The sequence below is a fragment of the Palaemon carinicauda genome, chromosome 31 (assembly GCF_036898095.1).
Source record: "Palaemon carinicauda isolate YSFRI2023 chromosome 31, ASM3689809v2, whole genome shotgun sequence".
NCBI lineage: Eukaryota > Metazoa > Arthropoda > Malacostraca > Decapoda > Palaemonidae > Palaemon > Palaemon carinicauda.
In genome coordinates, this window is record NC_090755.1 from 71,920,937 (window position 1) to 71,940,698 (window position 19,762).

General features: G+C 41.7%; 1 protein-coding gene across 1 annotated transcript in view; it reads left to right on the plus strand.

The window, feature by feature from the left end:
- The window catches only part of LOC137625011 (protein lin-37 homolog), a 101,820-nt gene that overhangs the window by 70,921 nt on the left and 11,137 nt on the right, over nt 1–19,762 (plus strand). The window contains exon 5 of the mRNA XM_068355952.1: nt 13,114–13,259. Within this exon, the coding sequence (XP_068212053.1) occupies nt 13,114–13,259 (146 nt within the window). The remainder of the gene's footprint in view (nt 1–13,113; nt 13,260–19,762) is intronic.

Below are 19,762 nucleotides of genomic sequence, written 5' to 3' on the forward strand. Positions count from 1 at the left end.
TCCACCACGGTAGGTCTCTCCCTTGCTTGAGACTCAGCTTTTATCGGACAAGGTTTCTGTAGATGAGGAAGTTGCTGTTCCCCCTCCTACTGATATTCCCTTGAGGACTCTGTCAGATGGAGAGGAGCCTAAGCTGCTTAGCCCCCTATGGACTTTAATTAAATCATGATGATTTTTTTAAGGATCTTTGTCCGGATCTTTTTGTAACTGCTGCTCCTCGTTCGCCTAAACGTCAGAGCTTACACTAGGCCTAGCTACTTCGAAGCCGTTGTTTTTAAGCTAGTGCTCTCTCGCTCTCCTAGAGAGCTTTACGTTGGCTAGGCGACTGGTTTTTCACCAGGAGGAGTTTGGGGGATACAGCCTTTGCTTTCCCTTCTTTTAAACTGGTTTATAGAGCGAGAGTCTGATATGACACGAGAGAAGTTCTCGACTTGGGAGTTCATGCCTCTGCCCAGATAGACTTCTCAATTCTCGTAGACTCTCCCTGGCGCCTGGCCAGGAGACGCTCCAAGTTTTTACAGGTCAACTTCACAGCGAGCCTTTGAAGTTTTGCTGTACAATTATGTCATGCATAACAAGGCTTTCAGGGATGGTAAGCGGTACCTCCTCAGTCGCTAACCCCATCTGTTGCCGCACCTGCTCCCGTAGACCCTAAATGGGCTTTGCTGCAAGACATGCAGTCCAAGCTTGCGTCCTTGATAGAGGACTTTAATGCGGAGAAGGTTGCTACCGAACCTTCTGGCCAACAACCTTCCAACCGGTCGGTTGTGCGCCCTGTTGACGCTGAGGTAACTTACTCGCGTCTGCCAGTTGAGGTGGTTCCTCCACCGATGCGACCCAGTGTGGGTTGCCAGCCGCACGTTGACGTTAAGCGACGCTCGGAGGTGGTTGTTGACGTTCAGGACGTTCAACAACCAGCAGAGGTGACTTGTTTTGACGCGGTGCGTCAACCTCAGCAACCCGGTAGGGTGTTGACTGCACAACCCAGACGGTCTAGACAGTCTCGGGTTGACGCTGTGCTTCCTCGCGCACCCAAAGTTGTTGACAGTTCACAGACTGTGCAGCAGTTCCATGATGTTGCGTCCGGCTCCGTCACGCATGCTCCAGTGCGACCGGACTCAGCGAGCCAGACGTTGCCCACTCCGTTGCCGTTTCCTCATCAGTTTTCAGATGAGGAACCCTCTGATGAGGACGTTGCTGAACAACAAGACGATCAGCCCCCAGAATAGATCAAGCCCTGCTATCCATCCAGAAGATGCTGAAGAAGGAACGCTGCTCAGTCAGGCTGTGGATGAGTCTGGTAGGGACGCTGTCATCCGTGGAACAATTTGTGTCACTAGGAAGACTACACCTCCGTCCTCTTCAATACCATCTAGCTTTTCACTGGAAAAAGGACAAGACGCTAGAAGCGGTCTCGATCCCGGTTTCCGAAAAGATAAAGTCTTGTCTGACTTGGTGGAAGGACAATATCAACCTAGAGAGGGTCTTCCCCTGGCTGTTCAGACTCCCAACCACGTTCTCTTCTCGGACGCATCGGACGTGGGCTGGGGCGCGACACTAGACGGTCGGGAATGCTCAGGACTGTGGAACTCGAGTCAGAGGAGCATGCATATCAACTGCAAGGAGCTGTTGGCAGTACATCTGGCCTTGAAAAGCTTCAAGTCTCTCCTTCGAGGCAAAGTGGTGGAAGTTAACTCGGACATCACCACGGCCTTGGCGTACATCTCCAAACAAGGAGGTACCCACTCACTGACGTTGTACGAGATCGCAAGGGACCTGCTCATCTGGTCAAAGGTCAAGACATCTCCCTAGTAACGAGGTTCATCCAAGGCGACTTGAACGTCATAGCAGATTGTCTCAGTCGGAAAGGGCAAGTAATTCCAACCGAATGGACCCTCCACAAGGATGTGTGCAAGAGACTTTGGGCCACTTGGGGTAAAATCATCCATAGATCTCTTTGCAACCTCGCTGACCAAGAGGCTTCCAATCTATTGCTCTCCAGTCCCGGACCCAGCAGCAATACATATAGATGCTTTCCTCCTAGATTGGTCACATCTTGAACTCTACGCATTCCCACCGTTCAAGATTGTCAACAAGGTACTGCAGAAGTTCGCCTCTCACGAAGGGACAAGGTTGACGTTAGTTGCTTCCCTCTGGCCCGCGAGAGAATGGTTCACCGAGATACTTCGATGGTTAGTAGACGTTCCCAGTAGTCTTCCTCTAAGGGTAGACCTTCTACGTCAGCCACACGTAAAGAAGGTACTCCAAAGCCTCCACGCTCTTCGTCTGACTGCCTTCAGACTATCGAAAGACTCTCGAGAGCTAGAGGCTTTTCGAAGGAAGCTGCCAGTGCGATTGCTAGAGCAAGGAGAGCGTCTTCCATTAGAGTCTACCAATCGAAGTGGGAAGTCTTCCGAGACTGGTGCAAGTCAGTTTCTGTATCCTCGACCAGTACCTCTGTAGCTCAAATAGCTGTTTTTCTCTTATACCTGAGAAAAGGACGATCCCTTTCAGCTCCCACTATCAAGGGCTACAGAAGCATGTTGGCATCGGTCTTCCGGCATAGAGGCTTAGATCTTTCCAAACATAAAGATCTGCAAGACCTCCTTAAGTCTTTTGAGACCACCAAGGAGCGTCGTTTGGCTACCCCTGGATGGAATTTAGACGTGGTACTAAGATTCTTCATGTCAGACAGGTTGGAGCCGTTACAATCAGCCTCCCTGAAAGATCTCACTCTTAAGACTCTTTTCCTGGTATGCTTAGCCTCGGCTAAAAGAGTCAGTGAGATTCATGCCTTCAGCAAGAACATCGGATTTTCGTCAGAAAAAGCCACTTGTTTGCTGCAACTTGGTTTTCTAGCCAAAAATGAGCTGCCTTCTCGGCCTTGGCCTAAATCTTTCGATATCCCCAGCTTATCGGAGATCGTAGGCAATGAACTAGAAAGAGTCTTATGCCCTGTTAGAGCTGTTAAGTTCTATTTAAATCGTACTAAACCTTTACAAGGCCAATCTGAAGCTTTATGGTGTTCAGTTAAGAAACCATCCTTGCCTATGTCAAAGAATGCTTGGTCAGACTTTATCAGATTGTTAATACGAGAAGCTCATTCACATCTGAGTGAGGAAAACCGAACTTTGCTTAAGGTGAAGACGCACGAAGTTAGAGCTGTAACAACTTCCGTGGCCTTTAAGCAAAATGTATCTCTGCAAAGTATAATGGACGCAACCTATTGGAGAAGCAAGTCAGTGTTTGCGTCATTTTACTTGAAAGATGTCCAGTCTCTTTACAAGAACTGCTACACACTGGGACCATTCGTAGCAGCGAGAGCAGTAGTGGGTGAGGGCTCAACCACTACAATTCCCTAATTCCTTATCCTTTTAATCTGTCTCTTGAAATGTTTTTTTATGGGTTGTCCGGAAGGCTAAGAAGCCTTTCGCATCCTGGTTGATTTGGCGGGTGGTCAAAGTCATTTCTTGAGAGCGCCTAGATTAGGGGTTTTGATGAGGTCCTGTTGTATGGGTTGCAACCCTTGATACTTCAGATCCTAGGGGTCGATCAGCATCCTAAGAGGATCGCGAGGCTCCGTAAGGAAGACGTACTTAAAAGGCAGAGTAATTGTTCAAGTCGACTTCCTTACCAGGTACCTATTTATTTTGTTTTTGTTATTTTGATAACTTCTAAAATGAAATAAAAACTCTTAGCTCATAAAAGTGTAAACATATATTGCTGGACTCTACCCACCCCCTTGGGTGTGAATCAGCTATATAATCACCGGCTAAGTTAAATATTGAAAAATGTTATTTTGATAATAAAATAAATTTTTGAATATACTTACCCGGTGATTATAAATTAAAGGACCCTCCCTTCCTCCCCAATAGAGACGCAGTGGGACGAGGAGAAAATTGAGTCTTTGTTTACATTGAGTACTGGGTATCTGGACGACAGATGGCGCTGTTGGCACACCCGCAACCTGTGTAGCGATCTCTGGCGAGTTTTTACCTTAGAGTTGTCTGTCGGGCAACAGAGTTGCAGCTATATAATCACCGGGTAAGTATATTCAAAAATTTATTTTATTATCAAAATAACATTTTTCCTTTGTGTTTTTATTGTCTGCAGATTTCTTAGCTCCAAAGTTATCTGATATTATGCACAAGTTAGTAAGAAGAGGAGCTTTTAGCACTTGCTGGAGAATTGGTAATGTTACTCCACTCTGTAAATGTATTTGTTGTAGCTCAAGTTCAACTGATTACCGCCCAATATCCATAACTCCAATATTATCTAAAGTTTTTGAATGTCTTGGCAAAACATGTAAATAGGTTTGCTAAATGTAGTTATCTGTTCTTTAGTTTGTAATCTGGCTTTCATAAAGGTCTTGGAGCATGTGATGCCCTTCTCACAATATCTAATGATGTACAGACATCACTTGATTGTGGTCAGGAAGTTCGTATGATTGGCCCTGAATTTAGTACTGCCTTTGACCGTGTTAATCATAAGGCCCTTGTTTTCAAACTCACAGTTGGGAGTGGGTGGGGTTTTTCCTAGCATCATTATTGAATTTTCAATATTTAACTTAGCCGGTGATTATATAGCTGCAACTCTGTTGCCCGACAGACAACTCTAAGGTAAAAACTCGCCAGCGATCGCTACACAGGTTGCGGGTGTGCCCAACAGCGCCATCTGTCGTCCAGATACCCAGTACTCAATGTAAACAAAGACTCAATTTTCTCTCTGTCGTGCTATCGACAAGACGTACTTACTCGCTGTTGCTAAACTGGAGTTTTTTCACAACTAATTGGTGAAGTACATTATTCTAGTTTTGAGCTTTCGCTGTGCAGGGTTTCCCTTCACACAAATCCTTGAACTCTTTTTGATCAACGGATTCTTTGTGGATGACTTTTTGATAGTTTTTTGAATTCCCCTTTGACCAATTCAAAATGGCTGACCCTTCACAAGTCCCAAAATTTAGGAAGTGCAATGCTAGGGACTGTTCAAGGCGTCTTCCGAAGGCTTCTATCGACCCTCACACTGTTTGTTCCAATTGTCGGGATAAAACCTGTCAATTGGAAGATCGGTGTGAGGAGTGCGTTGGGCTTTCGGAATTTGATTTTATCGAATTCCAAAAGTATACACGTAGGCTAGAGAGAGATAGAGTTAGGAGAAGTTCTTCTCGTTCTATTGATATATCCTCTCCTCATGCCCCACAACCTATTCCTTCCCCTGTAGTGGTTGCTCCTAACCCCCCTCCTGGCACTCAGGAACCTTCGATGGCTGATATGATGCGTGCCATCCAGGCTCTGGGTGAGAGAGTTGAGTCCCTTGCTAGTGACCGTAATCAGCTCATGGCGGATGTGAAGGAGCTGAAGTGCAAAAGTGCAGTGGGAAGTGCTAAAGTGCCGAGTGATAGTGTTGTGGATAGTGTTGTGCTTGAGGGTTCGTCTGTTCGTGCCTGTCGTCCTCCTAGTCCGGGACCTCTTGCAAGCTCCCAAGTCCAGGGGAGAAGCAATGTCGTACGACAAATGGGTTCGAGAGGCTTTAATCAGCGAACAGACGTTCCCTCCGTGGTATCGGGCGTATCTACCCAAGATCGCCCCTGCCTAACTAAGACGAGAGAGCCCATTTATACCTCGTCTTCGGAAGGTGTTTCTCGCAAGAAACCCTGGACCAAGGTCTCACGACCGTTAAAACGCAAGTCGGTCCCTTCCGCGCAAGTCCAACGGCCCAGTTGTAGCCACTGGGTCAGTTCAGACTCGCTGCCGTCATCCGATGACTGCTCACCGCCTAAGAGAGGCAAAGCGGTACCGCTTCAGACAGTAACACCGTCTGTCGCCGCACCTGCTCCCGTAGACCCTAAGTGGTCTCTTCTGCAAGACATGCAGTCTAAACTGACGTCTCTAATGCAGGACTTTCGTGCGGAGAAGGTTGCTGCCGCACCAGCTAGTGCAGTACCTAGCCCACAACCTTCCACACGATCGGTTGTGCGTCCTGTGGACGCTGAGGTAACCTTCTCACGCACACCAGTTGAGAGAGTTCCGCCACCCATGCGTTCCAGTGTGATCTGCCGGCCGCATGTTGACGTTAAGCGACGCACGGAGGTCTCCGTTGACGTTCGAGAGGTTCAACAACCGTCAGAGTTGTTTTGTTTTGACGCGGTGCGTCAACCTCCGCAACCCAGTGTGGTTGCCACTGCGCACCCACATCAGTCCAGAAAGTCTGGAGTAGACGCTGTGCGTCCCCGCGCTGCTATGGTTGTTGCCAGCTCACAGACTGGACAGCAGTTCCATGACGTTGCGTCCGGCTCAGTCACGCATGCACCCGTGCGACCGGACTCAGCGAACCAGCCGTTACCCACTCCGTTGTCGTTTCCTCATCAGTTATCGGATGAGGGACTTTCTGATGATGATGTTGCTGCACACATAGATGAACCACAATCAGAATTGGACGAGCCTAAGTCTACGCAACCCTCTTTGGACTTCAGGAAAGTTTTGGCCATTTTCAAAGAGATGTTTCCGGACCAGTTTGTTTCTGTGGCTCCTCGTTCTCCTCCGTCAGAGTTTGTGTTAGGCATGCCGTCTACCACTCCTGCCTTTACTAGACTCGTCCTCGCACGCTCGTCCAAGAGAGCTTTGCGGGTGATAGGAGAATGGTTGCAGTCCAAAAAGAGTTTAGGGAAGACAGCCTTTACGTTTCCCCCTGCTAGACTCTCTTCTAGATCGAGCGTCTGGTATGCCACGGGAGAAGTTCTCGGCTTGGGAGTTCCTGCCTCTGCCCAGGGCGACTTCTCAAGCCTCGTAGACTCTCCCCGCCGCCTTGCCATGAGACGCTCAAAGATATGTTGGTCATCTTCGGACCTGGACCACCTTTTGAAAGTTATCTTTAGGGCCTTCGAAGTTTTTAACTTCTTAGACTGGTGTCTAGGAGCCCTAAGCAGAAAGATCTCTCCAACAGAGAAAGAGACTTCCTTGCTCATTATGTCCTGCATGGACAAGGCCATACGTGATGGGTCTAATGAGCTTGCTGCTTCTTTTGTGTCCGGAGTCCTTAAAAAGCGTGAAAACCTATGCTCATTCCTTTCAGCTGGAGTTACACCGTGCCAGAGATCCGAGCTTCTTTTTGCTCCTCTCTCCAAGTGCCTTTTTCCAGAAGACCTGATTAAGGAAATAGCCGCTTCATTGATACAGAAGGACACTCACGACCTTGTTGCGTCCTCCGCTCGCAAAGCTACCCCTTTGCCTACCTTGTCAGCTAGACCAAGGATGGACACTCCAGCGTCCCGTTTTATTCCGCCCTTTCGTGGCAGAACCTCCAGCAGAGGAGGTGCTCGTGCCGAAGGGAAACGAGGAAAGAAGAAAGGAACCAAGTCCTTTAAGGGCAGAGTCTGACTGCCAGCTTCTTCAGACAGCAGTGGGAGCCAGACTCAAGAACTTCTGGCAGACCTGGGAAAAGAGAGGCGCAGATGCACAATCTGTGAAGTTGCTCAGAGAGGGGTACAAGATCCCGTTTGTACGGAAACCCCCTCTAGCAACGTCTCCCATCGATCTCTCTCCCAGGTACAGAGAGGAAGACAAGAGACGAGCCTTGAAACAGGAAGTGTCTCTTTTACTAGAGAAGGGAGCGGTGGTCAAAGTCTCGGACCATCAAACCCCGGGATTCTACAACCGACTCTTCTTGGTGTCAAAGAAGACAGGAGGGTGGAGGCCGGTGCTAGACGTCAGTGCTCTGAATGTCTTTGTCACAAAGCAGACGTTCTCCATGGAGACCACAAAGTCCGTTCTAGCAGCGGTCAGAAGGGAAGACTGGATGGTCTCTTTAGACCTAAGGGACGCCTACTTCCACGTCCCCATCCACCCGGACTCCCAACCTTTTCTGAGATTCGTTTTCGAAAAGGTTGTCTACCAGTTTCAAGCCCTGTGATTTGGCCTAAGCACAGCTCCTCTTGTGTTTACGAGGCTGATGAGGAATGTAGCCAAATTCCTTCATTTAGCGGACATCCGAGCCTCCCTCTATTTGGACGACTGGCTTCTCAGAGCTTCTTCCAGTCGTTGCTGTCTGAAGGATCTAAAGTGGACTCTAGATCTGACCAAGGAATTGGGTCTCCTTGTCAATATGGAAAAGTCACAAGTGGTCCCATCCCAAACTATTGTGTATTTAGGGATGGAGATTCACAGTCTAGCTTTTCGGGCTTTTCCGTCGGCCCCCAGAACAAGCCAAGCCCAGTTATGCATCCAGAACATGCTGAAGAAGAAACAATGTTCAGTCAGGAAGTGGATGAGTCTGATAGGGACGCTATCATCCCTGGAACAGTTTGTGTCATTAAGAAGACTACACCTCCGTCCTCTTCAATATCACATAGCATTTCACTGGAAAAAGGACAAGACGCTAGAAGCGGTCTCGATCCCCATTTCCGAGAAGATGAAGTCTTGCCTGACTTGGTGGAAGGACAGTATCAGCCTAAGAGAGGGTCTTCCCCTGGCTGTTCAGACTCCCAACCACGTTCTCTTCTCGGACGCATCGGACGTAGGCTGGGGCGCGACATTAGACGGTCGGGAATGTTCGGGACTATGGAAGTCGAGTAAAAGGATAATGCATATCAACTGCAAGGAGCTACTGGCATTACATCTGGCCTTGAAAAGCTTCAAGTCTCTCCTTCAAGGCAAAGTGGTAGAAGTGAACTCGGACAACACCACTGCCTTTGCGTACATCTCCAAGCAAGGAGGGACCCACTCACTGACGTTGTACGAGATCGCAAGGGACCTGCTCATCTGGTCAAAAGGTCAAAACATATCACTAGTTACGAGGTTCATCCAAGGCAACTTGAATGTCATGGCAGATTGTCTCAGTCGGAAGGGACAAGTAATTCCAACAGAATGGACCCTCCACAAGGATGTATGCAAGAGACTTTGGGCCACTTGGGGCCAACCAACCATAGATCTCTTTGCAACCTCGATGACCAAGAGGCTCCCAATATATTGCTCACCAATCCCGGACCCAGCAGCAGTTCATATAGATGCCTTTCTCCTAGATTGGTCGCATCTAGATCTATACGCATTCCCACCGTTCAAGATTGTCAACAAGGTACTGCAGAAGTTCGCCTCTCACGAAGGGACAAGGTTGACGCTAGTTGCTCCCCTCTGGCCCGCGAGAGAATGGTTCACCGAGGTACTTCGATGGCTAGTAGACGTTCCCAGAAGTCTTCCTCTAAGGGTGGACCTTCTACGTCAGCCACACGTAAAGAAGGTACACCAAAGCCTCCACGCTCTTCGTCTGACTGCCTTCAGACTATCGAAAGACTCTCGAGAGCTAGAGGCTTTTCGAAGGAGGCAGCCAGTGCGATTGCAAGAGCAAGGAGAACATCCACACTTAGAGTCTACCAATCGAAGTGGGAAGTCTTCCGAAACTGGTGCAAGTCAGTATCTGTATCCTCGACCAGTACCTCTGTAGCTCAAATAGCCGTTTTTCTCTTATACCTGAGAAAAGAACGATCTCTTTCAGCTCCCACTATCAAGGGCTACAGAAGCATGTTGGCATCGGTCTTCCGGCATAGAGGCTTGGATCTTTCCAACAATAAAGATCTACAGGACCTCCTTAAGTCTTTTGAGACCACGAAGGAGCGTCGTTTCGTTACACCTGGTTGGAATTTAAACGTGGTACTAAGATTCCTCATGTCAGACAGGTTTGAGCCGCTACAATCAGCCTCCCTGAAAGATCTCACCTTAAAGACACTTTTCCTGGTATGCTTAGCCACAGCTAAAAGAGTCAGTGAGATTCATGCCTTCAGCAAGAACATCGGATTTTCGTCAGAAAAAGCTACATGTTCACTACAACTTGGTTTTCTAGCCAAAAATGAGCTACCTTCTCGACCTTGGCCGAAATCGTTCGATATTCCCAGCTTATGAATATGGTAGGCAATGAACTAGAAAGAGTCTTATGCCCTGTGAGAGCTCTTAAGTTCTATTTAAAACGAACTAAACCTTTACGAGGCCTATCTGAAGCTTTATGGTGTTCAGTTAAGAAACCATCTTTGCCTATGTCAAAGAATGCTTTATCCTATTTTATCAGACTGTTAATACGAGAAGCTCATTCCCATCTGAGTGAGGAAGACCAAGCATTGCTGAAGGTAAGGACACACGAAGTTAGAGCTGTCGCAACTTCCGTGGCCTTTAAGCAAAATAGATCTCTGCGAAGTATAATGGACGCAACCTATTGGAGAAGCAAGTCAGTGTTTGCGTCTTTTTATCTAAAGGATGTCCAGTCTCTTTACGAGGACTGCTACACACTGGGACCATTCGTAGCAGCGAGTGCAGTAGTGGGTGAGGGCTCAACCACTACAATTCCCTAATTCCATACCCTTTTAATCTTTCTCTTGAAATGTTTTTATTGTTGTTTTTTTGGGTTGTCCGGAAGGCTAAGAAGCCTTTCGCATCCTGGTTGATTTGGCGGGTGGTCAAAGTCATTTCTTCAGAGCGCCTAGATTAGGGGTTTTGATGAGGTCCTGTTGTATGGGTAGCAACCCTTGATACTTCAGATCCTAGGGGTCGATCAGCATCCTAAGAGGATCGCGAGGCTCCGTAAGGAAGACGTACTTAAAAGGCAGAGTAATTGTTCAAGTCGACTTCCTTACCAGGTACCTATTTATTTTGTTTTTGTTATTTTGATAACTTCTAAAATGAAATAAAAACTCTTAGCTCATAAAAGTGTAAACATATATTGCTGGTCTCTACCCACCCCCCTGGGTGTGAATCAGCTATATAATCACCGGCTAAGTTAAATATTGAAAAATGTTATTTTGATAATAAAATAAATTTTTGAATATACTTCCCGGTGATTATAAATTAAAGGACCCTCCCTTCCTCCCCAATAGAGACGCAGTGGAACGAGGAGAAAATTGAGTCTTTGTTTACATTGAGTACTGGGTATCTGGACGACAGATGGCGCTGTTGGGCACACCCGCAACCTGTGTAGCGATCGCTGGCGAGTTTTTACCTTAGAGTTGTCTGTCGGGCAACAGAGTTGCAGCTATATAATCACCGGGTAAGTATATTCAAAAATTTATTTTATTATCAAAATAACATTTTCTAAGTAATAGGTCACAAAGAGCTGTTGTTGATGGGCACCATAGGGAGGATAGGAATGTGATATGTGGTGTTCTTCATGGTAGTGTTCTTGGCCCATTACTTTTCATACTATATACACATGATGTGGTTTGGCCTAGAAAACAAGTTTGTGGCATATGGAGATAATGCCATTGTCTTTACATCAATTCCAGTTCCTGGATGTAGATCTTGGGTTGCTGAATGCCTTAATAGAGATTCAGGTAAAATTAGTGTATAGTGCAAATTATGAGGCATGAAGTTGAATCCTAGCAAAACTCAAAGTATGATTGTAAGCCGGTCGAGAACAGGGGCTCTTCAATGTCCAGATATCAGCATTAATAATGTTTCTTTAACTCTGTATGACTTTTAAAATCTTAGGTGTGATTTTCGATAGTAAATTTATTTTGAGAAACACATTAGGTCGTCTATTCTTCAATTGCACAGAAAATTGGCTTATTGAGAAAGTCTTGTAAGATTTTCTGTGATCAATCTATTCTGAAATGTTTTAATTCTTTCATGCTACCTTGTTTTGAGTATTGTCCCTCTGTCTGGTCTTCAGCTACCTATTCTCATCTTAATTTGTGGAAAAAGAATTCAAGGTCTATTAAATTTCTTATTCCTGATCTGGACATTAATCTATAGCACCAGCATTCAATTAGTTCTTTATGCAGGTTGCTTAAGATTTTTCATAATTCTGACCAGTCTTTACCTTCAGATCTTCCTGGACAGTACCATCCTGTTCATGATGCTAAGGATGCAGTTAATTCTAATAGTAATGCCTTTTCCATCACGAGGCTCAATACTGTACTTCACAGTATTCTAGAAGTTTTATTCCAGTTGTGAATAAGTTGGGGACTGATTTCCTAATTGAGTAGTTGAGTCGGTTGAACTTCAAAAGTTCAAACTCGCAGCAAATTTTTTTTTTTTTTTTTTTTTTTTTTTTAATGTCGAACAGGGTGACAGAAGTCTCCTTTTATAGTTTATATATGCAAGATCTGTTTTAATGTTGTTACTGTTCTTAGAATATTTTGATTGTTCAATTTGATTCTCAAATAGTTTATTTATTTCCATATTTCTTTTTGTCACTGGGCTATTTTTTCCTGTTGGAGCCCTTGGGCTTATAGTATCCTGATTTTCCAATAATAATAATAATAATAAGAATATTAAAGTTTTAATGTGAGACTGGATATTTTGGTTGATTTTTTCCATGAATTTAGTTGGAGCATAAAAAAATTCTAGATGTGATTTGTTTTTTTTGGTATCTTGGAGCACCTTTATCTAAAATTGTTTGATAAACATTATGGTGAAAATGGAAGCAAATCCTTGCTTTATAGTGAGGTCTTATGGAGGTTCATCATTAATTTGGCTTATTGGGTTTCCCTACCCATATTAGTACATTTTGAGAGAGAGAGAGAGAGAGAGAGAGAGAGAGAGAGAGAGAGAGAGACTCTCTCTTCTCTTTGATTTTGTTGCTGACCCTAGCATAGGATTTATGGTTGAAGATAAAGAGAACCCATTAGAATATTCAGTATTATGTAGCCTTTTGAAATGAAATAATAGTAGTATTGTTTTTTTTTTTTATGCCTCCATTTCATTGATATCCCTACTTTTAACTATAAATACCAATTAAAAGCATAAAGAAATTATATTAACTTTAAAAAATTATCATTCATGAAATGACCGATCAGGGCAAATAAAGCGTGGCGGTACGTTAGCGGCAATCTGGTCCAGGGGGGATGCTTAACAGGTTAATGAGTTCTGACAACATTGGGAATAACTCCTAAACTTCCATTAGACACTTAGTAACCCACATGTATAGTGGATGTAGTGGGACTCCTCTTTTACCTTTATAGCTTGTCTTAAAATTGAGCATGATGCATTATAAGACTGTTGTAAAGTAATTGGCTTGTATTTTAAGAAAATAATATTATTATGAAATATTAGATTTTGTAAATTTTTCTGACAGTTGATTTGATATGCAGGATATGAGTAATATCTAAGTCTCCACCTTTTCTTATCTTCTCAGAATCCTGAAAATACCCCAGTTGGACTGTTGTTGACAGACCACTTAAGACGATGGCGTCAAATTCGAAATCTATGGAAAAACACTTCTAGAATTAATGATCAACGATACATCAGTTCATATAACATATTAAAGACTATGTTTGACAGGTAAGATATTAGTAATTCGTTTATATTTGATTAGGTAGTTTATTGCTCAGGCTTTACAAACATGTTATGTTTCTCAACAAAATCCGGTCAGTTTACACATGCATAATCCTATGGTCAACAGCTCCTTTGATGCAGACCTAAAGAAGAACCCTTGCCTGCCGAGTCTTCGCCTGGGCAGTACCTCGAGTGGTTGATAGTGGTAAAAGTGAATCCAGGTTTAGCTTTCAAGTAAATAACATTTTGATGTTTTCTCTCAAAATTTGCTATTTCTAGTTCTTGTTTCTGTATACATCAAGTAATTGTTTTAATAGGTAGTTGGTTGGCCAGGGCACCAGCCACCCATTGTAATATTGCTGCTAGAGAGTTATGGGGTCTTTTGACTGGCCAGACAGTACTACATTGGATCCGTCTCTCTGGTTACAGTTCATTTTCCTTTTGCCTACACATACATAAACACAGCGAATAGTTTGGCCTATTCTTTACTTATTCTCCTTTGCCCTCATACACCTGACAACACTGAGATTACCAAACAATTCTTCTTCACCCAAGGGATTACTGTACTGGAATTGTTCAGTGGCCACTTTCCTCTTGTTAAGGGTAGAAGAGACTCTAGCTAGGGTCAGTACTCTTGTAAGAGGACACTCCAAAATCAAACCATTGTTCTCTAGTGCCATAGCCTCTGTACCTTGGTCTTCCACTGTCTTGGGTTAGAGTTGTCTTGCTTGAGGGTATACTCTGGCACGCTCTTCTGTCTTGTTTCTCTTCCTCTTGTTTTGTTAAAGTTTTTATAGTTTATATAGGAGATATGTATTTTAATGTTGTTACTCTTCTTAAAATTTTTATTTTTCCTTGTGTCCTTTCCTCACTGGGCTATTTTCCATATCGGGGCCCCTGGGCTTATAGCATCCTGCTTTTCCAACTAGGGTTGTAGCTTAGCAAGTAATAATAATTCTGATTCCACCAAATCGAAAAGCAATAACTTTTTATGAATCCAACTTGTAAATTATCTCTTACTCCATAGTTCCTGCTAAATGCCACCTCTATACTGTATTTCTGGGCTTCAGTCTCATACAGTGTCCTTATCTGTTCTTACATGTTAGATCACTGTGTCTTTTTTGGCTCATGCGTATTTCCATGTATGCTCACATTATAATATGACCTTGCATATTAAGCAAACCTTCAGGTTTTGTATTACATAGTGCATATACTGGAGAATAAATTGTCTCCTAATATTATGAGGTGTAATTCAGGTTTAGGCCTAGATTTGCCAGGCAAGATGACCCCTGAAAATAAGGCAGTACCACTTCCCCCACAAATGCAGAAAAATGATATTTGCAATTAACTTGACAATCAACCATTTACCCACATACCGTAGTTATTCCAAGTAAACATCTACCTCGATTTTCACCATATGTAAGTGTTAACCTTCATGATTAGTCTAAGTAGAATTTACCTGTTTACTTAAGCTCTTAAGGTTACAAGTCTTGGTGTAACTGTTAAACAATATGTTAATGTTTAACCTCACATTTTTCAATAAACTAGTGTACCTTAACTGTTAGTATTACTCAAAGGCTACACAAACAAGCATGAGTAGTATAAACAAAAACAATCCAAGATGTGCTTGTGCTTAATCTGGTATACAAATAAATGCGAGATAGTAACCAACTTTGTTCGAGTATAATTATATGGGAAAAGTTAAATTCCTCCTATAGCCCTTATAATATATTAAATTATTTTTTGTAGATTTCATCTTTTAATCTTGAAGCTAGTTTTCTTTCGCTGATGGAACATTAAAGAAGTGAAAAACTATGTGATGACAATATCAACATCTGACTCGTGAGAGAGATAGATGGGTGCAGACTATAATTTACATACAAACTTTTTATTTAAAGGAAAACAAAGTGAAACCGCATACAAAGACTGGAACAGTAATAAGAGTACTTATGATACTAAGAATAAAAATAAGATGTTTCAACTCCATTTAAAGAAAATGTACTACTTTATTGTGAAGCAATAAGGACAGAAATTCATGAACTTGACATCCCCCTTAAAACACACCTTTGTAGGAGGTTGGCCAGGGCACCAGCCACCCATTGAGATACTACCACTAGAGAGTTATGAAGTCTTTTGACTGGCCAGACAGTACTACATTGGATCCTTCTTTCTGGTTACAGTTCACTTTCCTTTTGCCTACACATACACCGAATAGTCTGGCCTATTCTTTACATATACTCCTCTGTCCTCATACACCTGACAACACTGAGATTACCAAACAATTCTTTATCACTCAACGGGTTAACTACTGCACTGTAATTGTTCAGTGGCTACTTGGTAAGGTTAGAAGAGACTTTAGCTATGGTCAGCAGCTCTTCTAGGAGGACAGTCCAAAATCAAGCCATTGTTCTCTAGTCTTGGGTAGTGTCATAGCCTCTGTACCATGGTCTTCCACTGTCTTGGGTTAGAGTTCTCTTGCTTGAGGGTACACTCGGGCACACTATTCTATCTTATTTCTCTTCCTCTTGTTTTGTCAAATTTTTATAGTTTATATAGGAAATATTTATTTTAATTTTGTTACTTGTTTCTTTTCCTCACTGGGCTATTTTCCCCGTTGGGGCCCCTGGGTTTATAGCATCCTGCTTTTCCAACTAGGGTTGTAGCTTAGCAAGTAATAATAATGATAATAATAATAATAATGATAATGGTTTTATTGGCTAAAAGTACATGGAATTACTGATATTTATCAATTAACCTATTCAAACACTGACAAATGCTTTTTATTTCTTTGCCATACAAATTAAAACACTGGTGATGCACTGATAAAGTGAAAATTAATTTTTGATTAACTTCATAATACAATAATTGAATAAACTTTAAAATCGTCAAATTGGCCACTGTAAGCTACACAAGTGCTTTTCTGTTCTTAAGGAATTTATTTTTTATTAAAATTGTTCATATAACTTAAATGCTTTATGGTATGATGATAAAAGTAATTTGTACAACTTTATTTGTTTGATAGAGAGTAACTTGTGTAAATCAGCTCCTTAGAAGTTTACAATATTAATAATGAACTATGAGAATATGATGAAAAATTTATGGTTTGGATACTTTTGAAATTATGCAATTATACACCATGTGTATTTTTGAAAGTAGCAATAATTTTTATTATATCTAATTATAAAAAAATCATTGTTTATAAATTCATTCATCTTGCATATTTTATCATGTTTGCTAGTTTTACAGTATACTACAGTACTGTATTGTTATGCAGTATGCCCCACTAGTGGCCTTCTTTTGACTGGTAGTTTCAAGTCTAAAACTCCTTTAACCAGTAACTTCAAGTCTTGTTATAGAATAGAAAATTCCATATACAATTGCTGTTTTGTAAGCCAGCTGTGTTTTTTTTTATCCAAAGTTAGTCTGTCCAGACATGAGCAAGCCACAATGTACGGTACCTTTTTACTTTTTTCCCATATTGAGCCTTACCAGACATTTTAGTCTGCTTATACCACATAGTACTGTATGTTAATCAAATTTTCTATCATGGCATCTTGGTCTTTATCCAGTACTGTATATTAGATAAGTTTTATAATAAAATAAATCATGAAATTTTCCTTTGAAAAAAGTAATGAGGGCACTTGAACATTTGACTCATGCTAATTTAAGGAGGGCATCATAGGGATCTTTCTTTCCAGGCTGTCTCTCTCCTCTACATTGGCAAGAGGATAGGAGAGTTTCTGTTTTCACTAGGTAGGCTGGGCTTATGACATAACTAGTCATTTTCTGTCAGCTGATAACCCTCTCTTCCAAGTTCTCTAGAATTAAGGATTTATTATAACTTCAAATTTGAGACTAGGTCAAATGGCTAGGTCTTTGCTGGAACATGTAAAAATCTACCCTAGGCCTTCCAAAGGTCTCTTAGAAAATAATCATATGCATGGTCAATACTTTTCTTTAGCCCTCTTTTCCCTCTTAACAAGAGAATGCTTTGATGAAGTCATTGGGCTTCAGCATGGCATGTCATTTCCGCGTGACAGGTAAGAGGGCTCTTGAACTGGGGAATTTTTTTTCCTCGGTTTGACTCTTAAATTTCTCTTGACCTATTTCTATTACAGTACTTATTGCTTCATCCAGCTTCATATTTATCAACTGTCTCCAACCTTCCTGTCAAAACTCTCATGCCCTTTCCACTGTCAGGATTTTTTTTGAGGGGACATCACAGCTAGGATTAGTTTTTTTTTTTTTTTTTTTTTTTCAAAAACAAAAATTTTTTGGGAATTTGTGCTTTCTTGCAGGTATAGTTTTTCTATAGTAGGCACATGGTAAAGTTACGGCACTCCTTTTTTACCTATGCCCTTAACTGATAGACCGCATGGTTTAGTACTTTCTATAGTCTTCACCCAGCATAGTCACTATCTTGATGATAGAACTTTGGCCAGTGACATTCATATGTCTTAATACACTTTCCTCGATAAAGCAAGCATCTGACTGATCATCCAGCACAGCATATACCATGAACTTATTTGAATCCCTATGACTTAACCAAACTGGTACAATCATTGAATGAACATCACCTGAAAAATATCTGATAACGTTATTTCTATTTTTAACAGCCTGTTCATGTTAATTATCACCAGAACTTTGTCTTTTTTATCAAGCTTTCATCATGGAGAGCTGTCAGGTGCCATCGCTTGCACTTGATATATTTCTTCGGTCGTCTACAATACCTTGAATAATAACCAACCTTAAAACAATACCTACACAATTTTTTAACTGTCAAATATTGATTTCTTCGAGCAAGATTAAGTTTTAGACCTCGACACCTTTCCATATCATGGTTTTGTCTACAGTAATAGCATGTGAAACTTACGTTCATTTTACTCTCTGCTTGTTTTTCTCTCTTAGATTTATTTTCACCAGATTCAGCATTTGTAACATTATCAAGTTCATTAAATTTAGTAACAAGGGATGAGCGCTTCATAATCTCACCTTGCGGCGGCCTTTCTTTAGGTCTAAATACTGTATCTTTCTGATTAAATTAAGTGCACTGTAAGATGATGTTAGATTACATGCCTTATTAGCCTCATATCTTATGAACCTGGTAAACTCTTCAAAAGATAGATATTCCTCTTCATCAGCTGTGATTCTTGTAATTGCCAAGCTACAACCCTAATTGGAAAAGCAAGATGCTATAAGCCCAAGGGCTCCAACAGGGAAAAATAGCCCGGTGAGGAAAGGAAATAAGGAAATAAATAGATAAATGAGAACAAACAGTAACAATTTCAAAACATTTATGTCATACAAAGATTCTTCATCTGAAATTTTGATTATTTGTAGGGTAAGAAACTGGATATTGATTAAACAGCTATTATTCAACTGATATTATTCACATGGGCTCTATCTGTCATAAACTATAAAAAGACATGTCGGCCTGTTCAACATAAAAACATTTGCTTCAGCTTTGAACTTTTGAAGTTCTACTGATTCAACTACCCGATTAGGAAGATCATTCCACAACTTGGTCACAGCTGGAATAAAACTTCTAGAATACTGTGTAGTATTGAGCTTCATGATGAAGAAGGCCTGGCTATTAGAATTGGCTGTTTTACAGTGTTATAAGAAATCATAAAACTTTCTCAAACTTGGACCATCATTAAATGTAATCTTAGGCCAACCTTGCTTCTAATGGCATCTCCAACAATAAATTTATTTCCAAACCTATCATGAAGTATCTTCCAAGCCTTGTCGTAAGCCTCTTGGGTGCCAAAAGTTATAAGATTATCTATTGCAACTTTAGCGTGACCCTCCATATATTTACCTAAGTCGTACAATCTTTCAGTAGCATCATCTGTTTTATTTTCTATTAATGTAATGAATAATGCTTTCCACTGAGGGTACTTCAGCAAGTCTTTAAAAAATCTCTGGTTCTTTGGCGGGTAAATTATCTTTATGTTGCTTCGCAGCAAACAAGTCTGCTAGTTTCTCCATGTTCTGATTTTGAAGGTCAGCAAACCTTTTTATAATCCCATTGACTGGACTGTACATTACCATTACTATAGTCTATCGGCTCCTTCATGGCAATCCGGGCGTTGTCTCCTACGTTGCCAAATGTCTTCTCCGGAGTGTTTAAAGGCCTACCGCTCCTGTTTACCCTTTTAATCCCTGCGCTCGAATGTCTCCTGGGGCAATATACTGGACCTTTCTAGGGATTATCCCATACTACTGAGTTTTCGCATTCTCTAATCAACTCGTATGTGTGAATTTATCTACCTACACTCACAAATTCCATCTCGTGGAGGCTCTACCATTTGTTATATATATATATATATATATATATATATATATATATATATATATATATATATATATATATATATATATATATATATATATATATATATATATATATATGTACTGTGTATATATATATATATATATATATATATATATATATATATATATATATATATATATATATATATATATATATATATATATATATATAT